General features: G+C 50.1%; 5 protein-coding genes across 5 annotated transcripts; 1 reads left to right on the top strand and 4 right to left on the bottom strand.

Annotated features, from left to right (window-relative positions):
- Positions 1–340: 340 nt before the first annotated feature.
- W97_01051 (tartrate dehydrogenase) lies at positions 341–1,503 on the bottom strand (the record flags this gene model as incomplete). The annotated part of the gene is made up of 2 exons (XM_007778960.1): positions 341–1,185; positions 1,251–1,503. The coding sequence occupies 2 exons, from the start codon at positions 1,501–1,503 to the stop codon at positions 341–343; spliced, it is 1,098 nt and encodes a 365-aa protein (XP_007777150.1).
- A 586-nt stretch (positions 1,504–2,089) lies between these two features.
- W97_01050 (malate dehydrogenase, NAD-dependent) lies at positions 2,090–3,350 on the top strand (the record flags this gene model as incomplete). The annotated part of the gene is made up of 6 exons (XM_007778959.1): positions 2,090–2,158; positions 2,223–2,388; positions 2,437–2,469; positions 2,522–2,875; positions 2,929–3,013; positions 3,071–3,350. 6 exons carry the CDS (start codon positions 2,090–2,092, stop codon positions 3,348–3,350), a joined length of 987 nt encoding a protein of 328 aa, XP_007777149.1.
- An 856-nt stretch (positions 3,351–4,206) lies between these two features.
- W97_01049 (uncharacterized protein) lies at positions 4,207–5,853 on the bottom strand (the record flags this gene model as incomplete). Its single annotated transcript, XM_007778958.1, has 1 exon — positions 4,207–5,853. One exon carries the CDS (start codon positions 5,851–5,853, stop codon positions 4,207–4,209), a length of 1,647 nt encoding a protein of 548 aa, XP_007777148.1.
- A 746-nt stretch (positions 5,854–6,599) lies between these two features.
- Positions 6,600–7,760, bottom strand: W97_01048 (uncharacterized protein; the record flags this gene model as incomplete). Its single annotated transcript, XM_007778957.1, has 1 exon — positions 6,600–7,760. The coding sequence occupies one exon, from the start codon at positions 7,758–7,760 to the stop codon at positions 6,600–6,602; it is 1,161 nt and encodes a 386-aa protein (XP_007777147.1).
- A 12,252-nt stretch (positions 7,761–20,012) lies between these two features.
- Positions 20,013–20,495, bottom strand: W97_01047 (uncharacterized protein; the record flags this gene model as incomplete). The annotated part of the gene is made up of 1 exon (XM_007778956.1): positions 20,013–20,495. The coding sequence occupies one exon, from the start codon at positions 20,493–20,495 to the stop codon at positions 20,013–20,015; it is 483 nt and encodes a 160-aa protein (XP_007777146.1).
- Positions 20,496–23,839: the final 3,344 nt, after the last annotated feature.

Genomic DNA, 23,839 nt, shown 5'->3' with positions numbered 1-23,839 from the left:
TGGTCGAGAGAGGATTCGGCAATAAACTGGGGCGCATCGCCGTCGCGTGGCCAATCTCCTTGAGGAATTGCTCAACAGTGTGAAGAAGCTATACACGGCGGCTTCAGGCTTCGATTGACGGTACCAGATCAGCCTCGGAATGATGCCGACTCCTATGAGGCCTGTGGACCGCATGTGGGGTTGTATTTGGTTTCTATGGTTGGGACAGCGGCAGAATTCTCTGCCGCGGCTAAGTACCCACTCCGCACAAGGCCGCCAAGCTCTCACTAAGAAGCCCAGACCGAAGGTCAGGAGAGAGAGAGCCAGAGCAGTAAAATTGCAAGTAGATGTGATAAGAAATCTAATCCGGAAGTCTATAAAATTGATAAATGTCATTGATGATAGCATCCACAACGTCCGTAGTAGTGGCATTCCCTCCCAAATCGGGCGTAAGAGTACCACTTTGGCAAACTCTCTCAATCGACGCCATAAGCTTGTCCGCAGCCTCCGAGGCTCTAAGCCACCGCAACATCTCAGCCGCTGACCAGATAGCAGCTATCGGATTAGCAACACCCTTTCCGGTGATATCGAACGCCGAGCCATGGACCGGCTCAAATAGACTAGGATTCTTCCGCGTCGGATCGAGATTGCTGGACGGAGCGATGCCGATGGACCCTGCAAGAGCCGCCGCCATGTCTGAGATAATATCCATGTGCAGGTTCGTCCCAACAATGGTGTCGATTGAGTATGGTTTGGCGATCATCCGCACCGTCATCGCATCGACCAGCATCTTGTCCCACTGGACGTCGGGAAAGTCCTTGGATACCTCGAGTGCCACCTCGTCCCATAGAACCATACCGTTGCGCATCGAATTGGACTTGGTCACAACAGTGAGTCGCTTGGCAGGTCTAGACTGAGCGGTTTCAAACGCAAAGCGCATGATACGCTCAATGCCGATCCTGGTGAAGATGGCCACCTCTGTTGCTGTCTCCCAAGCTTGACCCAGGTGTGATCTTCCGCCCTGGCCCGCGTATTCTCCCTCTGAGTTCTCGCGGATGATCATCCAGTCAACGCCTCTTTCGTCGATTGTCTTGAGAGGTGAGTGGGTCCCAGGGAAGGTTCGCACTGGCCGTACGTTGGCGTACAGCTGGAGAGGTCCGCGGATGGCTAGCAAGAGGCCCCATAAAGAGATGTGGTCCGGGACGTCTACGACGACGGGCGTTAGCAAAGTCCAGAAGGTAATATTGTTCTTGTTGGCTCTTATGGCTTACCAGGAGCTCCAACGGATCCGAAAAGGCCGGCGTCGAAAGAGCGCAACGTATCTAGCGCGCCTTCCGGTATGTAACGGCCATGCCCCTTGTAGTACGAGGTCCCCCATGGTAAATGCTCAAACTCGATTGTAAACGTTTGGAGAGTTTTGGCCAATGCATTGACTACTTCGATCGCGGCACCGATAACTTCCTGTCCGATGCCATCGGCGGGAATCGACGCAATGCGGTAGTGAGATTTGGGTGTCACAGCCATGAGGTAATGTGGTGAAAATTCGCAAGGTGATTGAGCTCAACAACGGATGGTGGTCTATGAACGTCTCTTTATACAACCAGTGATAGTCCGCAAGCAAGAAAGTGATCTTAGGAACGGGGCGGATCATTGACGAAACCCCGGTTATTGTCCACAGTCTCCATTGGACAGAAGCTTAGTACCGTCGGCCAGGAGAGGTTTCACTGGGCCCACCTCGCTCCAAGCATTCCTGAACAAAAGATAGCCTGAAGGACACGCGCGGGTGATATTTTTGCCGTGCATACAACTCAAGATGATCGGAAGCCTGGAACCCTCGAGCAAGGCAGGGTTCGGCTAAGGTTTAGCCGCGAGCCACTTTTGCCGGGCCTTGGGAGCAAGACTAACGGTTAAGTCACTATTCGAGGGGTTACTAAACGGCTATTTTGCAAGCCGAATCATCGGCGTATCGCTTCTTAGTGCTGCCAACGCGGATTGGATTCCGGATTCGGCGGGCGAGTATGCTGAAACATGAGACACTATTAAACCTCATATCCGCAGACTCCTTGACCAAACCAATTCTCATTCAATAGGGTTTCGATCCACTGTCGACATGGTGAAAGTATCAGTATTGGGTGCCTCTGGCCAAATTGGCCAGCCTCTGAGTTTGTTATTGAAATCAGTACGTGGATAACCATTGCGGACAGAAAAAGTAATTGTTCAATACTAATTCCTTGGTATTGCAGAGCCCTCTCGTAACAGAATTAAGACTCTACGATGTCGTCCACTCCGTAGGTGTTGCGACAGATTTGGATCATATCGACACACCTGCCAAGGTTAGCGGGTACTTGCCCAATGACAACGGTCTTGAGAAAGCTTTGTCAGGCGCGGAGTTAGTTATGATTCCGGCAGGTCGGCAGCAATAGTCTTAAGGTCACAGGCTCGAACTGATTGTGGCAGGCGTTGCTCGCAAACCGGGAATGACGCGTGATGGTATCTTCCGCGCCCTAGACGCTCTGCGCCTCGGCTGCTGAATTCTTTACAGATTTGTTCACTACCAATGCCAACGTAATCGCAGACCTGCTCTCCGAAGTGGCTCAACTCTGCCCGGAAGCGTTCATCTGCATTATCACAAACCCTGTCAACAGTACAGTGCCCATCGCGGTCGAAGTTCTGAAGAAGCACGGCGTGTTTAATCCTCGTCGTGTGTTTGGGGTGACTACTCTTGACGTTGTCCGGGCATCGACATTCACGGCACATGCTCTTGGAGAACTCGATCCACAAAAATTCAAGATCCCGGTTGTTGGAGGCCATTCCGGGGCCACTATAATACCACTCATAAGCCAGTCCCAGCCACCAGTGCAGCTCACAAAAGAGCAACTCGACGCTGTAACATACCGTACGAATCCTACTACCCGAATATCTAGCTTGACACTAATTGAGTTCCTGAAGGTGTCCAGTTTGGCGGCGATGAAATTGTCAAATCAAAGGCAGGTGCTGGATCTGCCACAACGTGCATGGCCTATGCTGGATTTCGGTATGAACATTCGAGATCAACGCCCGTTGCCTCACAAATGCGCTAACTGGGACCTAGGTTCGCACAAGCAATCATGAAAGCATACCGGGGTGAAACTGGAATTGTTGAGCCGACATATGTCTTCCTTCCCGGCGTCCCTGGAGGCGAAGAAATTTCAAAATCACTTGGGGTGAGCTTTTTCGCTGTGCCCGTCGAATTCGGGACAGACGGCGCAACGAAAGCACAGCCTGTTGGCCCATTGTCAGACTACGAGCAAGATTTGCTGAAGAAAGCAATTCAAGAGCTGAGAGGGAACATCGTTAAAGGCGAGTCCCATGTCAAGGGTGGAAAACTTTAAGAGGAGCGGGAACCGGCACAGGCAAAGTCGGCAAGATGACTGTCTTGAGCCAAATGATTCGTCAATGTACAGAATTTGCGCTATCTCTAGAGACTAGGTTTTATACACTGTGTTCCATAAGGTCCAGGAGAGAACCCCAAGTTGCTCCATCAAACACGTCATAAAATGCTGTTGGGCCAAGGTCCGGGGTGAGATCTGGTAGAACATTCCATCCGGTACTGCGTGAGTTTGAGAGTATCGAAGACTCGGTAATGTCAAACTGTTGTACATTCTGAGCGGAATGAGGGTATGAAAGCGGAAACGAATTGCCATTTTGATTCTCAGTTGTTTGTTGATATAGGAAGAAAGGATCCATTGGCGTCGATGAGGAGGGATTGACTTGGACGCTCTTTTGAATAAGGCTGGGGTCTGCACCATCCCGCAGGTCGGATCTTTGTGATCTATTGAGTCCAGTAATCTGGCCTGATCGAACTTGCTCTTCAGAAGCTGTGATTGATAAAGATCCCAACGGCTGCGGTGTATGTCCTGACAATCTTCTCCGCTGCTGGCTATTGTCCAGTCCTTGATTATCCGGAGAAAGGCGATCCGATGCAATATCTTCTCTCGGTCGCTTTTCACCTCGATCATGTGTTTGGAAAGGTAAATGGATGTTCCTGGAGCTCTGAGTATGTACACCAGCAGACGTCGAATGTTGTGCTGCTGGATTTTGGATGCTTTCGAGAAGCATCGACAAGACATCGTGACAATTTTGAGCCATGCGCCACCTTTGGGTCATGACTTTCAGAATCTCGAGCGAAGCGGAGATGTCACTGGAATTATGAATTCATATATCTAGAGTATGCGAGTGGTGGGGGTCTTACATGATCGCATTTGATATGCTGTGTAGCTTCAACTGGCAGGCAAATGCCATAACGAGGCCGCTCATCCACACAGCGGACATGAAACCAGGCCAGAAAAGGGCCCCTCCGGAGTTGATGTGCGATTTCAGTGTCCGGATGATCGATCTTGCTGCTCCAATGCAGATCTGCGCAGCATGACGAAACTCGCCCGACGTTGGTTCCAAGGAGAGCGACGGTCTGTTGACAAGAAGCAGCAGTTGCTGGCGAGCAACCCAAAAGAAAACGTCTTGATTGAGCGTGACTGATTGCGGTTCTGAATCATTGACCTGCGCAAAAAGCGTCGTAGAGGGATACGGCAGATCATTTCCCCAGGCGTCTATGTCGGCTTTCAAGAAGAGAATGTTCTGTCGACTGGCAGAACGGACGTGGATGGATTTGTGAAACATCTCTACCATGCGTCCTACCAACTGAGAATATCGTACAAACTGTGCTTGGACGGATTGGTTCTCTCGGCGCCGCTGTGAGACGAATTCCGCCCCGACTGTATTGGCCTCCTGCAACTCGGCTTGCTGCTCTTCTTCACCCACATGTACTGAGCTTTCTCTGCTCTCGTTTTGAAGGCTGGCGGAACTGTTCGGCGGTGATGTATTCTGTCGTCCTGGATGATTTGCTGGTAAGTGCAAGATGAACTCCTTCGGGGATGTGCCTTCATCCGTGCCATTGAGGGGGCGCACTGGTTGGTGAAGGTCACCTTTCCCCGGTGGGCAAACGTCAAAATCCGAGTCTTGGATGCCGAGAGGATGCCCTAAGGATTGACTGACATAGCGATCTAGGGTATATGCACTCCAAAACACTCGTTTTCTCATATCGCGGTCGCTGGTCATGAGGTGCGAGTACCGAAAGGGACAACGATGTAGGCCTGACTTGAAGATGGACCGTAAGACCAAACCACCGGTTGTTGACGCGGCGCGTAGGTCCATAGTTGCGACAAAGTACAACTGAGCGGCCAGCAGCGCGTGTATAGAACCCAAGTCGCATTTGAGAGAGGCGATGCCCAATGCTAGCATCAACTGCTCCCCGGAACGAATCTGTGACTGTCCCAGCGCAGGTAAGTCGGGCCGATCGAGCTTGGCAATATTGAATAGGCATTGAAACATGATGGCAGTGCTCAGCGAGTTGGACTTGGTCGCTTGTCCGCGGGCATATAGTGTTTCCAGCTCTTCTAAGCAGGTCGGACCGTGTAGAAATGGAAGAAGAGGGTGCCATGTCCGGAAATATGTGATCAAGAGCTCTTTGGCGACGGCTTGATCCGGCAGCTCTCCGAGGTTCTCAATCTTGTCCAGAAACCAAGACGTGTCGCCAGTTGCTTTGGGCCGTGTTGGATTACCCTCTGGCGAAGGTCCTGTCACGCTTGACCAGTTGTCGTCCACATGCGACTCAGGCCCAACAATGCAGTCTTCGGGTGGTGGCAGGCTTACAGGACGTCTGTTGGCACGGGAATCGTCGGTTGTTGTGCGGTGACGATTTGCGGTTGCGGCGGCATGAGAGAAAGCCCGTCGAACGGTATTGATGAAGAAGACACCGGATGAGCTCCCCACGAAAAAGCTTTCACCACTTGGCAGCGCTCGTAGAGTGCCGATCTCGTTGGGCATGGGCATGGGCATGGGTGATTAGGATTGAGCTACGAGCGCTCAAAGTGGGTTTCGGCTTGCAACAACCTGGTCTGAACGCGTGCTAGCACCGTTCGAGATGCCTGAGGATTCAGCGCAGGCGGCCGTCGCGGTCAAGACTCGAAAGTGGATATTTTGCCTAAGCAGTCGGGTGTACACAGGTGTTCGGAAAGTCACCAGAGAAAGGTAGGTGATGGAATAGGCATTGAAAGTTCTGGCTAAGTCTACGCTATCATGCAGTGCCGATGTGTTGCGGTCGGGTACATGCAGCGCGGAACGGTCCGCCTCCCGCGTCACATGTGACACCCCTCGGCCCGTTTATTTCGCCGAGCCTCGGCGAGAACACAGTTCACAACACCCTCCAGCCTTGCACGTTGTCATCTATCATTGCTTTTCTTTCCTTTTCGCTTTCATCCAACTCTTGCTTCCATCTCTCCATGCTTTTCTCGACTCTTGATTCTTTCTTGCAGCAGGATGAATTTCTGCACACCTCTTCGACCGACGCGATCGTTCTTCTTTATCCGGAAGTAACTTTCGCATTCCGCTTCATCGGGCAGCAATTTCTCTGCGAGTCCCGCCGGAGGAGGCAATACTCGGTCTTCTCTGCAGGCCCATACTTAGTTTTGGCAGTAAATCATGACTTCACGGCCGCAATCTCATAGTTCCATGATCATCTGCTTAATTCTATTGTACAAGATATGATGTCTCTCTCTCTCGGCGGGACAACACGGCGCTAACCCTCAGCCGAGCATGTCGCCCTGGAGAGCGCTCAGCCTCTCCATGTCCCCCACGTGCTCCCCAAGCCACGTATCGACTCTATCGAGCTCCCGCAGTCGCTCTAGAACCTCTTCGTCGCGTGCCTGCACCTCTCCTATACGTGGTGGGGCTTCCTGCTGACCCGTTCTTTCCAGCTCCGCTTTCCGCTTCTTCCCTTCCACGATCTGCCTTTCGGGTTCCGCATCTTCCTTCAACAATCTGGCGTACTCCTCTAACTTCCGAACCCTTTCCCGCAGGGGCTCATCCTGCTCCGCTCGCTCTGGGATGTCCGCAATCTCCTTCGCAAGCGCCGCTTGGAAGTGTGGCTTTTTGATCGCCTCGAGTTCCAACAGGGAGAATATCCAACCCTCCACGCGGTCGATGCTGCTGTTTATCTGCCCGCCGCATGATCCGTTGAACCCTCCGACCCAGGTGTACGCGTGGCCAAGATGGGAGATGATGTGCTCTGCAGGCGCTGCTTGCCGCTCGTGAAAGATCTCGTACAGAACGACAAACCGCATGGTGAAATGAGGGTCGAACAAGTAGTGGGAGATTGCGTCGACCAAGTTCATTAGCGGAACGGACGAGAAGTGCTGGTGGTGGTGGTTTGCGCGCTCCTCCTGCTTGAAGGTGTATCCCACCTGGCACAAAGCCCATGGGAGTGGTTCGTTCTTCGGCGCACGAGTGATCCTGGCCCTCAGCTGTTCCATCCACTGTTCGAGCTCTCGTACGTGACTATCGCGTGGAAGGTATCGCCGTCTTCCTGCAGCGCATTCCCCACTGTTCAGCCACTTGTCCTTGCTCCAAGTCTTCCACCCATCAACATAAGCGGCGATCTTCTGAGCTGCGTCGTGGTCGGCTGCGGACAGGCCCTCAGAGGCGGAGTCCTTGTAGAGCTGAAGAGCGTCGAGCAGCTGCGAATATGCGGAAGGGGGTGGTGGGAGTCCTTTACCGTCTACATGGAAGATGCCGTAAACAATCGGCCGCTTGTCGCTGGTCTTGGGGGCTGTCTTGACCAAGGGCTTACGCCCAGCATGTGGGGGGAGCGGGAACGGTGGGCGGGTCTGTTTAGGTAGAACGTCCCAAATACCCGGTGTTGATAGAAGATTTCCCTCCAGCAATCCTCTCTTCACCTCCGCTGGCATAGACATCAACACCATAAGTGCTGGCTCCAGTATCGCGATGGGATGCTTTAGTAGTATGCTGTTCCGGCGCGTCTCTTCGACTTCCTTATCCAGGGCGATGATGCATTTTAGGAGGGCTCCATCCCCCCTGGACAACGCATCGAGTAGTGCTTCCTAGTGCGCGTTGAATGTTGCTGGCCCTTGGTCGAGACCTGCTGCGCCGGAGGTTCGCTTGCGTGCGATGGTAACGTCTTGCATGGTGAGGGTTTAAGAGTGAATGCGCTTTTCGAGAGATTCGCAGAGTGACGTGTTTTCAAGAGTCTTGGTCGAGAATCGTGTTTGTGATTGAAACAAAAGCTTACGTGAGCCGTCCTTTGACTACATTCGGAGCAATTAAGATCACATCGCCAGTCTTCCAACGGCCACGCACCTCTTCAGACTTCCATATCCTTCATCGAATCTCAGACAAGCAGAGCAGCAGACTAAGACAAAGACACTTTGAAGCGGATGACAACTCTCAGCCTTCCCACTCTTTTTCCCGCAACCTCCCAACTACTATCAGATCCTCGTAGCGCTTCTTTGCACCTCAGGGTTCTCCCCTAGCGCCACTAGACTTTGATGGTTCTCCCACAATGAGACAGACACGCTATACTGCTAAGACAGCATTTCGGAAGACAGGATTGCGACGAACACCTAAGAGGGCCGGCCTTTGACGTTTGTGGAGAGTCCAAAGCTCCATAGGAGCTGGAGTCTTGCAACAGAGGCGCGCTGGGCAGGCTGGTTGGTCGCGTCGCGTTCCCTGTCCGAGGCAGTCCATGGACGGCATCCTGATACGTATGCGAGTGGAGGACGTACTGTGTTTCCGTGAAGCGACCAAGGTCTGGCAAGTGATCACCCTTCAGTGTTGAGAATCAGCAGCTGGGAGGGGGGATGCTGGCATCTTGGCATCTTGCATGTAGGTAACTAGCCCTATGCCCAGTAGGCACTCCTCTGTATGACTGAGGTTGAAACTGAAGCGTATACGCCCTTTCATGCCCACAGCTCTCGCAATTGTGCAACCTCACCCGACAACCTCGTCTGGCGACAGAGCAGAAAGATCGACGATACCTCCTAACTCAGTTCTTCCCTGCAGAAAGACACTAAACGGCAGGTCGCACACATGTACGACTTTGAGAGTAGACGGATTTGATATGCGGAATCAACGTTGCGTCCACCTCGCCAGTTCGCCGACTCACGTGGCACCACGTGATGAGCCGCGAAGAGCGGTTCGGCCCGCCCTCCCACCCTTCAGAATGCAAGGCACCATGACAATCTGACAGGTTGGAAGGTTTCTACCAACAGCTCATCCGTATGGCTGGCGTGGCCTTTTCGATCCCCCTGCCCGATGCAGATTACTGACTGTATCGTTATGGAATGAGACCTGAGAGAATCGTACCTCATCGGCGTCAATTCCATCAAGCTTCCATCCGGTGGACACTGTATGCCCTTCAGCAAATGCATCTTTTCCCCCGAAAAGTCAACTTTACCGCATACTGCATCACAGACCCGCCGGAACATTACAGTTCATTTATCGTCGTTCACGGGCCCCTATCTAGAGTGCATCCACACCATGCATCGCAGCGCCCGATTAGCCTCCAATATTGGCTTCTATGTCACTTACTAGACCGCTTGCATCCAGCCACTCCGACAATCAGGCACCAGAGCTGCTCTTGCCCTCAACGTCGACCATTGTGTACTAGCGGATACAAAATCAACCCACCGGCAATCCACTAGCGAAGAGAATGTCCGCTCGACGATCCGCAGAGCCATCAAGCACGGCAAACAGGCGACCACCCCAGCGAACCGTCGAAAGTCCTCCGCGCAACAGCCTCCAGCCTCGCATCCTCTTATCCTTTTCCACCTCCCGTACCTGAAAAGGCCTTCCGGCGCAACTTGCCATGGCGGCATTTTGAAGGGGCTGAAGGAGTTTCGGTAAAGACTTGAGGAAGGCGAAGACAGGGCTGGAGAGCGCCAAAAGAGCGCCAACAGAGCACCGATCAGGAGGTAACGCGTGTAACGGCAGTACGCGCCTAGAGAGCACCGATGGATGAGGTTACGACGAAAAGCGCCATCAAAGTCGGTGCCGAGCAAGCAGAGGCGCCACATAAAGACGAGAAGGCAGCGCAAAAGAAGAGCGCGGGTATGGAGGATGGAAGCTGAGATGACAACTCTTCAAGAAGCCAGGAGCCGGGATACAGTACTTGTGGATATGGTATAGGAGGAGCTATCGAGCGAAAAGCTGCAACAATGCCTTAGGTTAGAGCTCCAAGCTCTCCGTCAGAACAGTCGAGGCGCCCTCGAGTATCGACTCGGGAAACTTAGCAGCGGACTCTTGGAATGCGTCTCGTCCTGCAGATTGTCGATCACCATGATGACCTCCTCGCCACCGGGTAACGCACGGAGTAACGCCTCCTGCTGCGAGTCGAGTGTCGCCGGCTCTTCTAGACTTGCTTCCCCGGGATTGCGTGAGATAGCGCGGTCGGCGGTTGCTGCTCGTTCCCACGACGCAGTCGCCTATGTTGAGGTCCAGACGTTTCCTTTCGAGATTAACGTGATCGAGTATCGCTGCAGCAGCTGATGGTTACGGAGACAGAGGTGACTGCGAACGCGGTTTCCTTTCGGTGTTGATCATGATGATGGCGGCTGCGGTATGCTCACAGGCCCAGATCAGCATCGATCACCGTTGAGTCTTACAGGTTCGAACTGTCTAGGCGGGCGCGTCTGAATGTGGAGTGCGATCGCCAGGTTTGCGGCGTCTGACATGCCAACGCAATCGCCTTGTTGACGGGAGTAGATACACATGAACACGACAAGCGGTGGTTCCTCGGACGGACGCCTTCCGGATAGCATTCAACAGCGGCTGCAAACCGGCTACGGAGATGGTCAGCAGGCCCCAGACAGAGCTGATATGTCTGGGAAGGCGATGTACTGAACCGCTCCACTGCCGTCATTGCTGCTACAAGGACTGATCTCTCTGCACAAAACGTGGTTCTTCCCAACATCTGTAGGCGCTCCTTTCTCCACTTCCGTGTCTTGTGCCTCACCTCACCTTGGTCCGCAGGATCATGCCCACAAGGGCGCTTGCACCGACCGCCGTCTGAGGCTGGACGTATCCAAAAAGGTGTTCGTCGAAACGATCCACCGAATATGAACTCCAGCACCTGCAGCCGCTTCCCATGTCCTGGACTCATCCTAGTAGATGCACACTTTCTCAGTCTCCGCTTCAATCTCTGTCCTTTCTATCAACATTCAAGCAGCCCAGTGTGATTGTTGTCGGGCCTCTCGTGGCATGTCGAGGTGGATGTGATCGTGGAGTCAATGATGTGAGGTGGAGGCAACACGATGCGCCAAAGGCGATAGGGTCAATACAGGAGGGTGATGTATAGGGTGTGGCCGTGATAGCAGGTACAGTCACTGGTCTCAGAAGTATTCATGTCCTTGCCATGGCTCCTGACCATGTAATGTTTACTGCTGTTTGGAACCCGCTCTTTGGAACAAGTCGTGATCTTAGAAGCTCTCTGTCTTGCAGCACGTGTTTAGCTTCTGTTACACTCTTCCCTGCTTGTCTTCAAGCGCGAGGCATTTGAGTTACAACACCCCCCTGGATCCTCCTCTTCCGTATGTATCTCTCTTCTCCGCTTCGCCATGCTCCAAGCCTTTGCACGGTCCCGACACTGTCTTCAAGACGGCGGAGTCGCCTCTTCCATCCTTGCCCGTTGTGTGCATGCCGCAATCCGCTTGCTCTTTCGTCTGTTGCGCTCTCTCAACTTTCACACTTCTTCCCTTCCGAGTCCTCCGTTGCTCGAACGTGATATGCGTACCAGGGTATCTGCAACTTCAATGCTCAAAGGCGTTAAGCTCCCAGTGGTCGCAACTCCAACTCGGTTGCAATCTTGTGGTGAACACCTTGCTGCTACACCTACCGGCCGTAAGCGCAGTTGTGGACGTCAGCGGACTGAAAAGCGCTCAAACATCGGAACCCAATCACCTGTGCGCCATCTGACTGCCTCTCCGTTTCAGGTGGTGACTGCACTGCCGGATACATCGAGACTCATCATCCTTTCAGCACTAGCCAAGATAACGCAAAATGGAAGATTACCGGATCTTCGAAGTCGGCGAAATAGTGGACCATTGTTTGACGAAGGCCGGGCCTCTATGGGCTGAAATGTTGGACATCAGGGGATGCTTCAAGCGGAGTGCTGACCTGTCCCTGCAGGAGATAGACTGTACTCCAAGCCTCCACGTCCTTTCGAGTTCTCATCCGTGCTCGTGAGCCCACCTGTCTCTACCACGGAGTTCCTAACTATCTACCACCTTATCGAGCCTGGCTTAACAAACTCCTGAACGCGCTCCCTGACGGCACGAAACGCGCGTCCCCCAAACGAACTCGACTCTTCAGCACAAGAGTTTGACCCAGTATATTCTGGTCGAAGCACAGCGTTCGGTGAACGAGTATCAGGTGCTGGAAGAGCCGGAAGACCTAACCACAGTATGTGACGCGTGTCTCAAGCACGTCTTGGCTCAGCAATGGGCACGCAATCCTGAGCAAGCGGCCAAGCGCCTCTAGCAACTTTACAGGGCAGTATAACCCACCTGCGAAGATGTCCCAGGAGAAGCTCAAGATCCTTCAGACATGGCGGGTCTACAACTGGAACGTTTACAGCCGTGCGATGTTCACGGCGATAAGAGTGCGCATTGGCGGTCACGGCTTGGATGAGGACTCGGGCAAGCTCAAGTGGGCTGCCGAATGGTGTGGTATGAACCACGGTGCAGTAGCAGTGGGTCGGTTGGCCTCTGGAGCTGGCGCTCTGTTACTTTGACGCGGAGCTTGCTTCCCCGATTGCGGAGGCTCTTTTCTGTTGCTACTTTTCACCACACCACTGCAGATTTCCAGGCTGTGCCACAAGTTGCAGAAGTCCCTATCCTACCGGGCAAATTATACGGCAATTTGAGAAAGCCAGTGTTGCCGGCTACGACCACGAGTATCGGTTACGACGATATCGCTCCGGGTGAAACAAACCCTCGTGTCAGGCGATGCGCGATGTGGCACTGTTCTCTTCCCAATCAGCCCGATTTCTCCTCCTGTGCCTTTCTTCCTCGTCTTCTCGCTCGCGCTTAGGATTTCACGGATTCAACACTGTCGGCGTATATCGCAGAAACTTCCTGAGCAAGTGGCTCAAAACGGTTCGCAAGTCTCACGACAACTTTTACGGGACGTGCGCATTGGTGGGAGTTCAGCAACCGCAGTGCTGATGAGAGGCTGAGATGGTGTCGACCTCAGGCTCTCAAGAGTTCAGCTCGTGCTTCCTTCCATCACGAAATACGCACCCTCTCACCGTTCGCGAAACATTTCTTCATCGTATATACAACGTGCGGCCTGGCGGGATTCGGCTTTTTGGCGTTGGGCTGGGGGTTTCGACGACTTTATCATTCAGGCAGAGAGGTTCTTCACTATCTCATTCACGGGAGCAACCACCTACTTGGTCCCTCGAGCTTTATTGCATTTTGCTTCGGTTCTCACGATCTCTTCTCTTCCGTCTTGATGGCATCTTCTTTTGTGGTTTCACGGTCTTTCTCTTCTCGGCCGGGGATTGCCTGGGGTAGTTTGCTGGTTTTTCTGGGGTTTGGAATGCTCTCTTTGTTGAAATAGCAGAATTGAGACGATTTCACGACCACCTCGTCCTTTTGAGTTCTCACCTGCACTCGTGAGCCCATCTGTCTCTACCACGGAGTCTCCGATGTCGCTAGGCGGGCAGTACTCATTTGCGGTGGTAAGCCTCCCGCGGGCGAAATGTCCGTAGGTTTCAGCCTTCCGCGTTCCACCGTGGTGTACCTCTTTCCAGCTGTGCGGGTCGGGCTCTTTCAGGGGTTCGGGCGAATGCTGGCCTCGCTGTCAACATGCCTGTGGGCTAGATCTGTCAAGCTCACGGTCGTTTGGCTGGTAAGCATGCTCGGCCGGGTTGAGAGCTGATAAGATCCGGTTGGTATAGGGCATGCTCAATCACACCGCTTTGGGGCTGAACCATCCAGGCCGGAGACCAGACTGCAGGACTGGGTGAGGAAGGATCACCAGCTCACGCCGGCTGGCGACCGCACTGAAGACACTATCTGGAACGCCCAGCGAATTGAGGACGGCTAGCATAAAGAGCGAATCCCGGAGCCGGAGACTTCATGTGTACCCTTCCCATCTTTTCGTATCTACTAGAAAGACGCGGATCCGCCATCCTCGGCGACTGCTCCGCCATAAAGTCAGCAGCATGAGCATAAGAGTCTTGGTTAACCATGTCAAAGATTGGAAAGAAGTGTGCACGAGTAGCATAAGGCGATCCAAGTCTCATCTTTATAGCGATGTAGAACGCTCGACACCCCCGACGTCACTACCACGCTGCGGCAGGCGGATGAACTAGGAATAGGATGTGTGGGTTTGAGCAAGCCCTTCGGCAGACGGACGAGACTATACAAGTCTTAGCTCTATGCTAACACAATCATCTTGTTGTTTGCAGACAGACGTGGGACAGTGGATTAGCTGCAGATGCGCGGGCCATAAGACAGCGTCGTTGGTGAGTGGTCAATCGCTGAATGCGTGGCAGTTGCTACGTCAAAAATCTCAAAGCTTTCAAAGTTCCATGCCACAAGTGGAGGCGTTGATGAATCGCGAGAAGCTAGCTAGACATCCCCCGACTCTATAGGTCATCAGCACCTCCCGCGTCATGCTAAAGCCCGCTACCGCCCATCCGCCCTCTCAGTATCACAGCCCACACTTGGCAGGTAGAATGGTCTCTCCGGCTAGTTGTTTACCAGGATTGGGCTTCTATATTCGCTGAACTGATCTTGTGTCTCCGGTGCCGGTATAGCGGCTCAGTCCGTACAACCTGGCACTCGTACCAAGAGTGACGACTGCAATGGAGCCGCCACACGAATCAGACCTCTATGGTTTGGAGTGTCTCGTAGATGGCATAGTCCTCCAGAACGGTATGAAGGTGCGGCGGGACTAGTTGTCTTGCGATCCGGGATTCGGGACCTATGTGCAAATTAGTCTTAGATGATGTCTATTCTGGGTTGTGAATTGTGTACCTTTAGCTAGACCGTCCGCTTCATTAAGGGCCCGTTATCACATTGTAGTGCGGGATAGCGATTACCCGGCGTGGAATTTTGTTTGGTCGAGCCGTTCGTTCCATCATTCCTGCTCTGTCGGCGCTCCGGTCGGCGCTGATCTCTGAACTTAGCGGAGACCGCAGGGCCGAGCTTACAACCTGGGAGGTAGATACAGAGAGCACAACAGAATGTCCGCAAGAGCTGCAGTGAAGGTCATGGTGGACAGTAGCTAGGTGGAAATCTGAACAGCAGCAGTCCGTAAGTCATAGATGAGGGAGCTTGGTATTCAGAAAATTACAATGTTCCAGCTTGGCAATTCTTCCTTGCCGTAAAATCTGCAATGCAAACATGGCATTTACAGCAGCGTTGCTGATTGACAACACTGGATGATTCTTCCTAGCTCCTCAAGCACGCAACATGTCCCACATGGCTGGTCACGCTATCATGTTACATAAGCTAGTGGAAAATCAGAGATGGAGAGGACGAGAAGACGATACCTGCAAGAGCAAGTTCGCCTTTTGATGTTGGTTCCGGATATCGAACCATCAGCCGGCACCGTCGAGAACACCCGGGCAGGCTAGATCAGGAGAGAGCATCGGTCTGAAGGAAAGTTAGTATCAGGTAAGCATAAGGGTTGCACTTTATCAAAATGAAGGGCTGATCTCCGGACTGCTGACGGTGAACGTAGTTATGCTGCATGCGCGTCATTGCCCGGCCCCGGTTGCCCTGATCTTGTCCATTGCGTTGTCTCCAAAGCATATACATCTGATCTCTGAGCATTCTCTTCCAAACAAAACCACTCCATCAGAGGGACTCCGCTAGAATGGAAATCCCATTGGCGGAGGAAGCTGGCCTCCCTAGAGCAATTCCAGACTTCTGACTAAAGAGTGCGTGTTTTCTTGCTATTTAATGGACTCTAGCAAGTTCTGGCGCGCCCCATGGACCGCGCTGATCGTCAACCAGGTGCTGGCCTCTCACCAATACACATCAAACACGTGCTACCCAACATCCACCTCGAAATTGGTGATTTCTGCATCTCTGAAAACATGTTCGATCTGATCCATCTGCGCGCCCTGATCGTTACGCACCGGATTAGCTCGCGCTGTACCGACAGTGCTACATATGACTTTCCCTCACTCTTACAGTTCACATTTCGTACTCAACGCAAACTCCGCATCTTTCAAGAGGCGAGACTGTTTTTTGCTCAGCTTTGCTGCTGACCGAGGTCCTGCCAGCCAGATGCCTTCAGCCAGGCAGCTACATCAAGCCCACCTTTCTGTCCGGGGGCGAACTGTGTGCAGCATTCTCTATCGGCTATCGAACGTCAAGTGCACCATGAATTGGCTGACGTCGGCGCCGGCGCCTGAGGTCATAGAAGGGGGCGATTGATCCGGTGAGTACTCAAACAACAGCAACTGACTAAGGCTGCGGAAGCTGATTGTGGTGTTATCTAGACAATACATACCCTCCCCCAAGTCCTCCGAGCCCTCAATGGCCCCCTTCAGGCCGGCGGCGATGCAGCGGTCTACTACCACACTCTGCGAAGAGTCTAGACACCATCATTCGGCACCTCGAAGCTATCGAACACGGCTTGGCTTACCCTCGCACGCCTCCGTAGGCCTTCTACCGACTACCAACACCGGAACACCCAACCACGCCAGAGACAAGACTAGAGAGGGTACCGGTCACTTCTCGAGTGCATCCACTGCCCTAATCACGTTTTGAACTGGACAAGCTGCTCAACAACCCCGAGGATGGAACCCAGGCCGCCGAGAACGCAAGACGCATTCAGGTCAATGCAAGCGCCTCTATCCAGCGCAACATCCTGAGGCTGCACGCTCTGGTTGGAGCCTATCCCTCCAGGGCGGATGATGGTGATCTGGATAAGCTGCTCGGCAGCCTTGAAGACCGAATCAAACCCGCTGAGGACGCGAGACGTATATACGTCAACAAAACGACCTCTATGGCGCCTTAAACAAGCCGCTCGACAGCGCCAAGTCGGAACAAAGCCGCCGACGACGCAAGACGCATTTACGCAAGCTCCTCTATCCAGCGCAAGATCCTGATGCGGGGCGTCCTAGTTGAAAGGATAGCGCTTAGGCTCTGTCTTTTTAAGGTTGTCGGGTAGCATATTCAAGTCGTACTCTATCCAGAGCAAGTTCCTGACGCTACATGTCCCAGCCGCGTCCTGCCCGAGGCCTGTCACCTGGTGGAACGACGCCAACTTGGACAAGATGCTCAACGCCCTCGGGGACGGAAGGACTGACTCGAAGTCCGTCGTTCTTGCCTGGGAATCTTCTAGTGGTGGGTATCAGCTACGGTCTCCTGGGATCCATTGCGGGCGTGGGCTGACAACCCAGCACGTGCGGTGTTCTCGTACAGCTCAACAACCTCAAGACGCTGCGAACTCTGCTCGTCCTGCCCTATCGCCGTCAGGCAACGCATGCAGCAACGCCGCCTACTGCGGATTGAGTGTCGCCGGCCCTTCTAGCCTTACTATGTCAAGAGTTCATCTGCGCGGGATGGCTGGGCCGGGGCAGGCGGCGCTTCTCTCCTCCGTGCTGATGTCTTCCATGCTATGATGGAGACGCAGACAGTTCAAGCCACGATACGCCATGAGAACCAGCTGGTCCCTTGATAACCCGCGAGCGGCATAGACCGCGTACGCAACAAGCCGCAAGCGGAGCAAGATTCGTACGTCAACTATGAAGTTGCTGGCGGATCTTGACCAACGCCATGCGAAGACTCGCACAGCTGCCAGGATTTTCTTCTGCCTTGCCCGCCCGCCTCGGAGGCATGCTTAGCCTCCTCCGACCTTCTGCTTACCCTCTCGGACCATCTACGACTCTTGGACCCTCTGGCTGCGCGTACGTGGCAGATGTGGGTGAGATCCTGTTGCTGTCTACATGGAAGATTTGTCAACGGTTCTCCTAGTCAGGACGAGGGCAGTGCTGGCGGCGGGAGGAGGTTACAGGCGTGAGGTGTTGAGAGAAAATTGTCCTGCAGAAGACCGATCTTTGCTTCCTACAGGAACGCCATCGGAACTGAGACCGGCCTCGAGTGTCAAGAGAGAATGCTCCAGCAGCATGTGGGAGATGTGACAGCACCGCACGAGCTCTTGTTCTCGAGACCACGTTTGTAAACCTACTCACATGGAATATCTCTACGGAAGCGTTTCGTCTAGTTGGACGAGGGCGATTTGGTGTCTCAGTCGGGCCCGACTGTTCAACTGTTCAATGCTTGCACGTCAAGGTCGCCCGGTGGGTAGCGCCCTCCTTTAAGAGCGTACGCTCCACCCGCAAGCCATTTGTTCTTGCCCGCAGTCTTCCTGACGTCTTCCAGCCGTCAATATGAGTAGCAACTCTGTACGCACCATCGCGCTCTCGTTTGCGGCCAACCCGTAAATGAGGCATTTCTGTACAGTTCTGGGGCCTCGAGAAGCTGCGAGTACATAGTAGATGTTGGTGTACGGCCTCACTGTCCCCGTGGAAGATCCGCCGCTTGGAACTGAGAGTTGGTGTCTGTGGGCGTGAAGACGTGAACGGATTTCCTGGCCTGGAAGAGGAAGGACTGCTGGTGCCGCCGCCGCTTGTACAGAGAATTTCATCATCTCCGATTTGTACCCGAAAGAGCCACTGCCATCGAGCCTGTACAAGAGGCATTGCTCAATGTTAACCCATTGGCGATAGAGCTATCTCAAGTGCTGGCATTGCGGCAGACGAGGGGCACAGGAAGATGCGCCGGAAGAGTATGCTGCTGAAACTGAGCGCCTTTGTAGAATAACCAATCGCGGAGACTCCAGGGTGCATGCTTCACAGCTGGCTCTGTTCATTTCCTTGCAGGCCGCCTTTCTTCATCATAGGGTGCATGTTGTATGCCCCCTTCATATGTCATCCTGCTTGAAGCGCGTGAGGATTCCCCAGTGTGTATCATGTACTTGATATAGTTTCTTCTCCATCCAATCGCCGGCAATCTGCCCTGTCTCCGAGCCTATACGCCCATTGTCTACAGTGATTGGGTTTGGCATCTACGTATAGACACACGTGTTCCTCTTGGCCGTTGTTTCTGATATCTCCCTATACTTGCTTACCGTTGCATAAAACTGCCAAAGCTTAGCAATCGATCAGACGAGCGCTGACCGGCCCGTCTTTGTCATAGTATCTCAGAAGCTTGCTTAGATATCGTGCCCTCGTTGCTTCCAGCCGTGTTCAACAGATTGCTGACAGAAACACCAACCGCGAAACTCATGACTTCTCCAGCGCGCTCAAACTCCTTACTTTCAGACTATAGAATATATTGCAAGTGAGAACCCTCTCGCATCATTCGCTGCATCCCTAGCTCCGCAAACATTCTTCGCATCACGCACTTGAGTAGTAGAGCTCCAATGTTCGAGTACGGGGCACCTCCGAGCTGCTACGATTGAGGCGGCTGACGAACAGCAGGGACGCTACGATTGGAAGAACATAAGCCTGCTCTGCACTAACGGCAAAGCAAAATTTCCAGCGGGGATTCCTATATGCATCCTAACAGGTCTTTTGAGACACTACTTTCCATTGCTGCACCCATACTTGCCGCTTAACACGGGACCGAGCTAAGCTTGTTCCGATTTGAATGGTTTAAGATTACCACTGCGACGTGTCATTTTCTTAGAGGCGTGGATACGGTCGTGAGCGAGGAGCCGTCGCTGCGCTTTGGTGGAGGCATATGTACATAGGAATGGAAAGGAGGGTCGGGTACAGAGTGGTGTATTATCCTGGCGGGTACTTTTTGCCGAATAGTTGAAGTAGTATGTTGCGTTCCAGGTAGGTTCTATTCGGGAGTCAACTGGGAAGCCGGTCGGTGGTGCTAGAGGGAAGATGGAGAAGAGAGCGGAGGATATAGATTTGCCGTTTTGAGGGTATGCTGGAAGGCGAGGCGTGGGGTGGTTGTGCGGGCTAACTAGATGACAAATCTTGCATTCAATGCTGTTGATAGATGCGACTACGATGACGCATATTGTTCGGTTCCATTCCAGAAAGCTTTTCGAGACAAAGTTTATTGGAGCGCGCGCCAATACGACCACCTTATCCTACCTCGCTCAGAGATCGTATTCTTTATAATGCGCCTAAAGCGCATTAAAGCCGCCTTGCGATGTTGCGGCTAAGAACGTAAGAGGCCGCAGAATGCAAGAGTGACAGCCGCAAAAGGAATAATGATACGTCCAATATGGCGCCGTCGCCACTTCTCCAGGAGCCTCATAACCTCTGGTCTTGCCTTCCGATCCGCATCAGGTTCGTCCGTCTTCCTGAGTTCGCCTTCCATCTCCACCAGCCTGTCATTCGTCGGAAAGACATAAACGACCTCGTACCAAGCAACTTGGGCGCCGACGAACAAGGCAGCAGCAAACCACTTCCATCTGCTTGCCATATCGGGATCCGGGTGACGATAAAGGAGGTAAACAAGCGTGGAGAGTGATATGCCTTGGATGCGACTGCCATTTTGCAGGTATTTGGCGCCTAGGGTAATGAGGTAGTGGAATTGACGCAGCATGACTGCAGACGAGAACTCGCGGCCGCTTTCGATAACGGGGATGCTGAAAATGTACATGCTGACCGCCGCGCCGCCGATAACTGCAATCGACATGGTGTTCAGAGCTGCAAAGCCATTCAAGAATAGAGGATCCGAAAGCAAATCCATTGTGGGTGATGATTATATGTGCAATTAACCGGAGCTGTTCGAATGGAGCGTAGAATACGTGCAAGCAGACTCAAGTGTAGACACACCAAGTCTCGTCGTGGCATAGGCTGTGAGGTCATGGAAAGCAATGACATTCGCGGCACATGGGCGCGTCATCGATTGTAACTAAGTTTCTACTGCTTAGACAAACAAAGTTACAGTCGAGGACAAGGCGAATGTTATTGGTTGAAAATGCCCGAGGACGGACATTCGCACACATCTTCGCTCCGCTAGAAGGTTATCTTGCAGCAATACCTCCTACAAGCTTTGGGCAAATAATACTAAGACCGGATAGACCGAGACGCGGGTCAATAAATAATGTCTAGTCTTAATACACAGAACACCACTTGGACTAGATATTATTTATTAACCTGTATCTTAGACTAATACCTCTGCAAAATATAAAGAGCCCCGCCTTAGTATTACTATAGAACTATCCGATAAGAGCTAGCTTCGTTTCTATATACTAGCTCTTCTCTTCTCTTTTCTTTCTATTAAATTCTTCTTGCATCTAGCGGTTCTCTATAGATTGTATGTATTTAGATGTTCCTGTAATAATACTATATATATTCTTACTAGCTAATATATTCTTCTATACTATCTTAGACGCTACTAGTAATACTAGATAGATATTACTTAAAGTCCTTCTCTAGTTATCTAATAGCTAGATTTATATGTACTACTACTCTAAGTAGAAGCTTATAAAGCTTTTACCTAATATTACTAATAATAAATGAATATATATCTTTAAAGGTAATCTAGATAATATTAAGCTACTAGTTAACTATTTTAGTAGTACTTATATAGTCTTTCTTACTATTATATAGACTGAAAACTAATCTAGCTATAATATTACTTAAGATACTATATATAATTATCTTAGCGCTCGAGTAACTTAAGAGTAAAATTAAGTACCTATAAGTCTATATACTAGAATCTGATTCGGTTCCTAGAAATCTATTTTCTAAGGGTAAATTCTAAGATTCTTATTCTTTAGAAAATTGATAGCACTTGGAAAATAGCTTATTCCCTTAGGAAATAGCCTATCTAAAAGGTATATTAGGTGGATTACTAATTCTAGATACTAACCAGACTATATTACTAAGTTAAGTATAGTATAATAAACTAGTTCTGGAAGGTATTTCCGCTAGAGAAAACGCCTATTTAATCTTTAAAACTACTAAATTAATAATTATTAGTCTAAGAATATTTATCTAGATATATTAGTAGGCTTTCCTATTACTAATAGCTAGTAAAAGATTACTCTAGAATCTTTACTAGCTAATCTATTTTCTATCCTAGATTTCTAAGATTTAGAAAAAAGAAACTACTTAGAAAATAGCTTAGAAAATAGTAAATCTATTGAAAAATAGGCTATCTAAGGGGTATTATAGATAGATTAGTAATATAAGGTAGTAATTAGATTATAATAGTATATTTAGTATAAAAATACTAATTTTAGAAGATACTTTAACTATAAAAAGATCTTTTTAATCTAATAAACTTAAAATACTAATTCTTAGTCTTAAAACCTCTATCTAAATATATTAGTAAGGCTTTCTATTACTAATAGCTATTGATAAAATACTCTACGACTATAATATATATAAAATATATACTCTACTAACTATATTAAGCGGAAATAATAAGAATTATATATCTAAAAATAGTACTAGTAGATATTAATAAAATATGCATGCTATAATCTATATTAGAAGAAGGTAATAAGACATATATAACTAAAGATAGTACTAAGAGATATTAATAGAATCCTAATATTAACTACTAGTACTAAGGGCTATAGTAAGATATGTATTCTACTAACTATATTAAGAGAAGATAATAAGAAATATATATCTAAGAATAGTACTAGAAGGTATTAATTAATATTAATATCTATTATTAGTGCTAAGAAATATAAAGTATATATACTACTAACTGTACCTATGAGTTCGAGAATCGGGTGCCGATTTCCATACAAAATCACCCCTACACGGAACTTGCCGTTTCAGAATGGGACTCTATTCTAAAAGACACTAAAATCTAAAAAGGCGACCACACGTGATAAAATCACGTGCTACTAAAAAAAAGCTAGATTTATAGAGCTTTTAATTTTAAGCGGTGACATATATAATAGAATTTCCTAAATAGGCCTCCCTAAGGTTTTAGGGGGGTTTAAAAGTTTAGAATCACGAGTTCTAAGAAAAAAAGAGAAGAAAGTGGGTTTATTAAGCTAAATAAAATAAATAAAAAAAACGTAAGCGGCGTTAAGCGGGTAAACCTAATAGAAAAAGTGTAGTTTGTTATATTAGTTTTAAGCTAAGCCTAACTTAGTAAAAAAGTATACTAGCTTTTAAGAAGATAAATAAAAAAAAGATAAGAAGGGTAGATTATAGTTTAAACTAAAATAGTTATAAAGATTCTAAGCGGCGATAAGCGGATAAGCCTAGTAAAATAAGTATAGTTATATATAATAGTTTTAAGCTAAGCCTTATTTATAAGAAGATATACTAAAATATACTAAGAAAGAGTTATATAGGTAAGTTATGTGGCCGAGTCACGTGATACTAAAAATAGTATTATTATAAAAGATTTGGATTTTAAGCGGTAGGATATATAATAGAATTTCCTAAATAGGCCTTTTTAAGATTTTAGGGGGGTTTAAAGGTCCGGAACAACAAGTTCTAAAGAAGAAAGAAAAGAAAGTAAGTTTATTAAACTAAGTAAAATGGTTATAAAAAAAGTAAGCGGCGTTAAGCGGAGAAACCTAGTAAAAGAAGTATAGTTGCTTATAGTAGTTTAAGGCTAGACCTAATATAGTAAGCAGGTATACTAGCATTTAAAGGAAGAAAAGAGAAAGAGTAGTGAATAAAGCTATCTAAGAGAGATATATAGATTCTAAGCGGCTATAAGCAGATAAAGATAATAAAAAAAGCTTAGTTATATATATAATAGCTCTACGCTAAACCTAAAGAAGAAGCGGGTATATAGGGTGAGTATATAAAGAGAGTATAGTGAGTATATATATAGAGGGTGAATAACCTGTGTGGAAGTATAAGTATATATAGAGGGTGGATAACCCGTGTGGAACCATCGAGGGGTGGGTGCGGAGATAGGGATAGGGATGGGGATAGAGAAGCGATACCCGCCATAGGGTTAGGGTTAGGGTTAGGGTTAGGGTTAGGGTTAGGGTTAGGGTTAGGGTTAGGGTTAGGGTTAGGGTTAGGGTTAGGGTTAGGGTTAGGGTTAGG

The sequence above is a fragment of the Coniosporium apollinis genome (genome assembly GCF_000281105.1).
Source record: "Coniosporium apollinis CBS 100218 chromosome Unknown supercont1.4, whole genome shotgun sequence".
Classification (NCBI taxonomy): domain Eukaryota; kingdom Fungi; phylum Ascomycota; class Dothideomycetes; genus Coniosporium; species Coniosporium apollinis.
The sequence above is the reverse complement of the archived record's forward strand: the minus strand, read 5'-3'. Positions and strand labels throughout refer to the sequence as shown.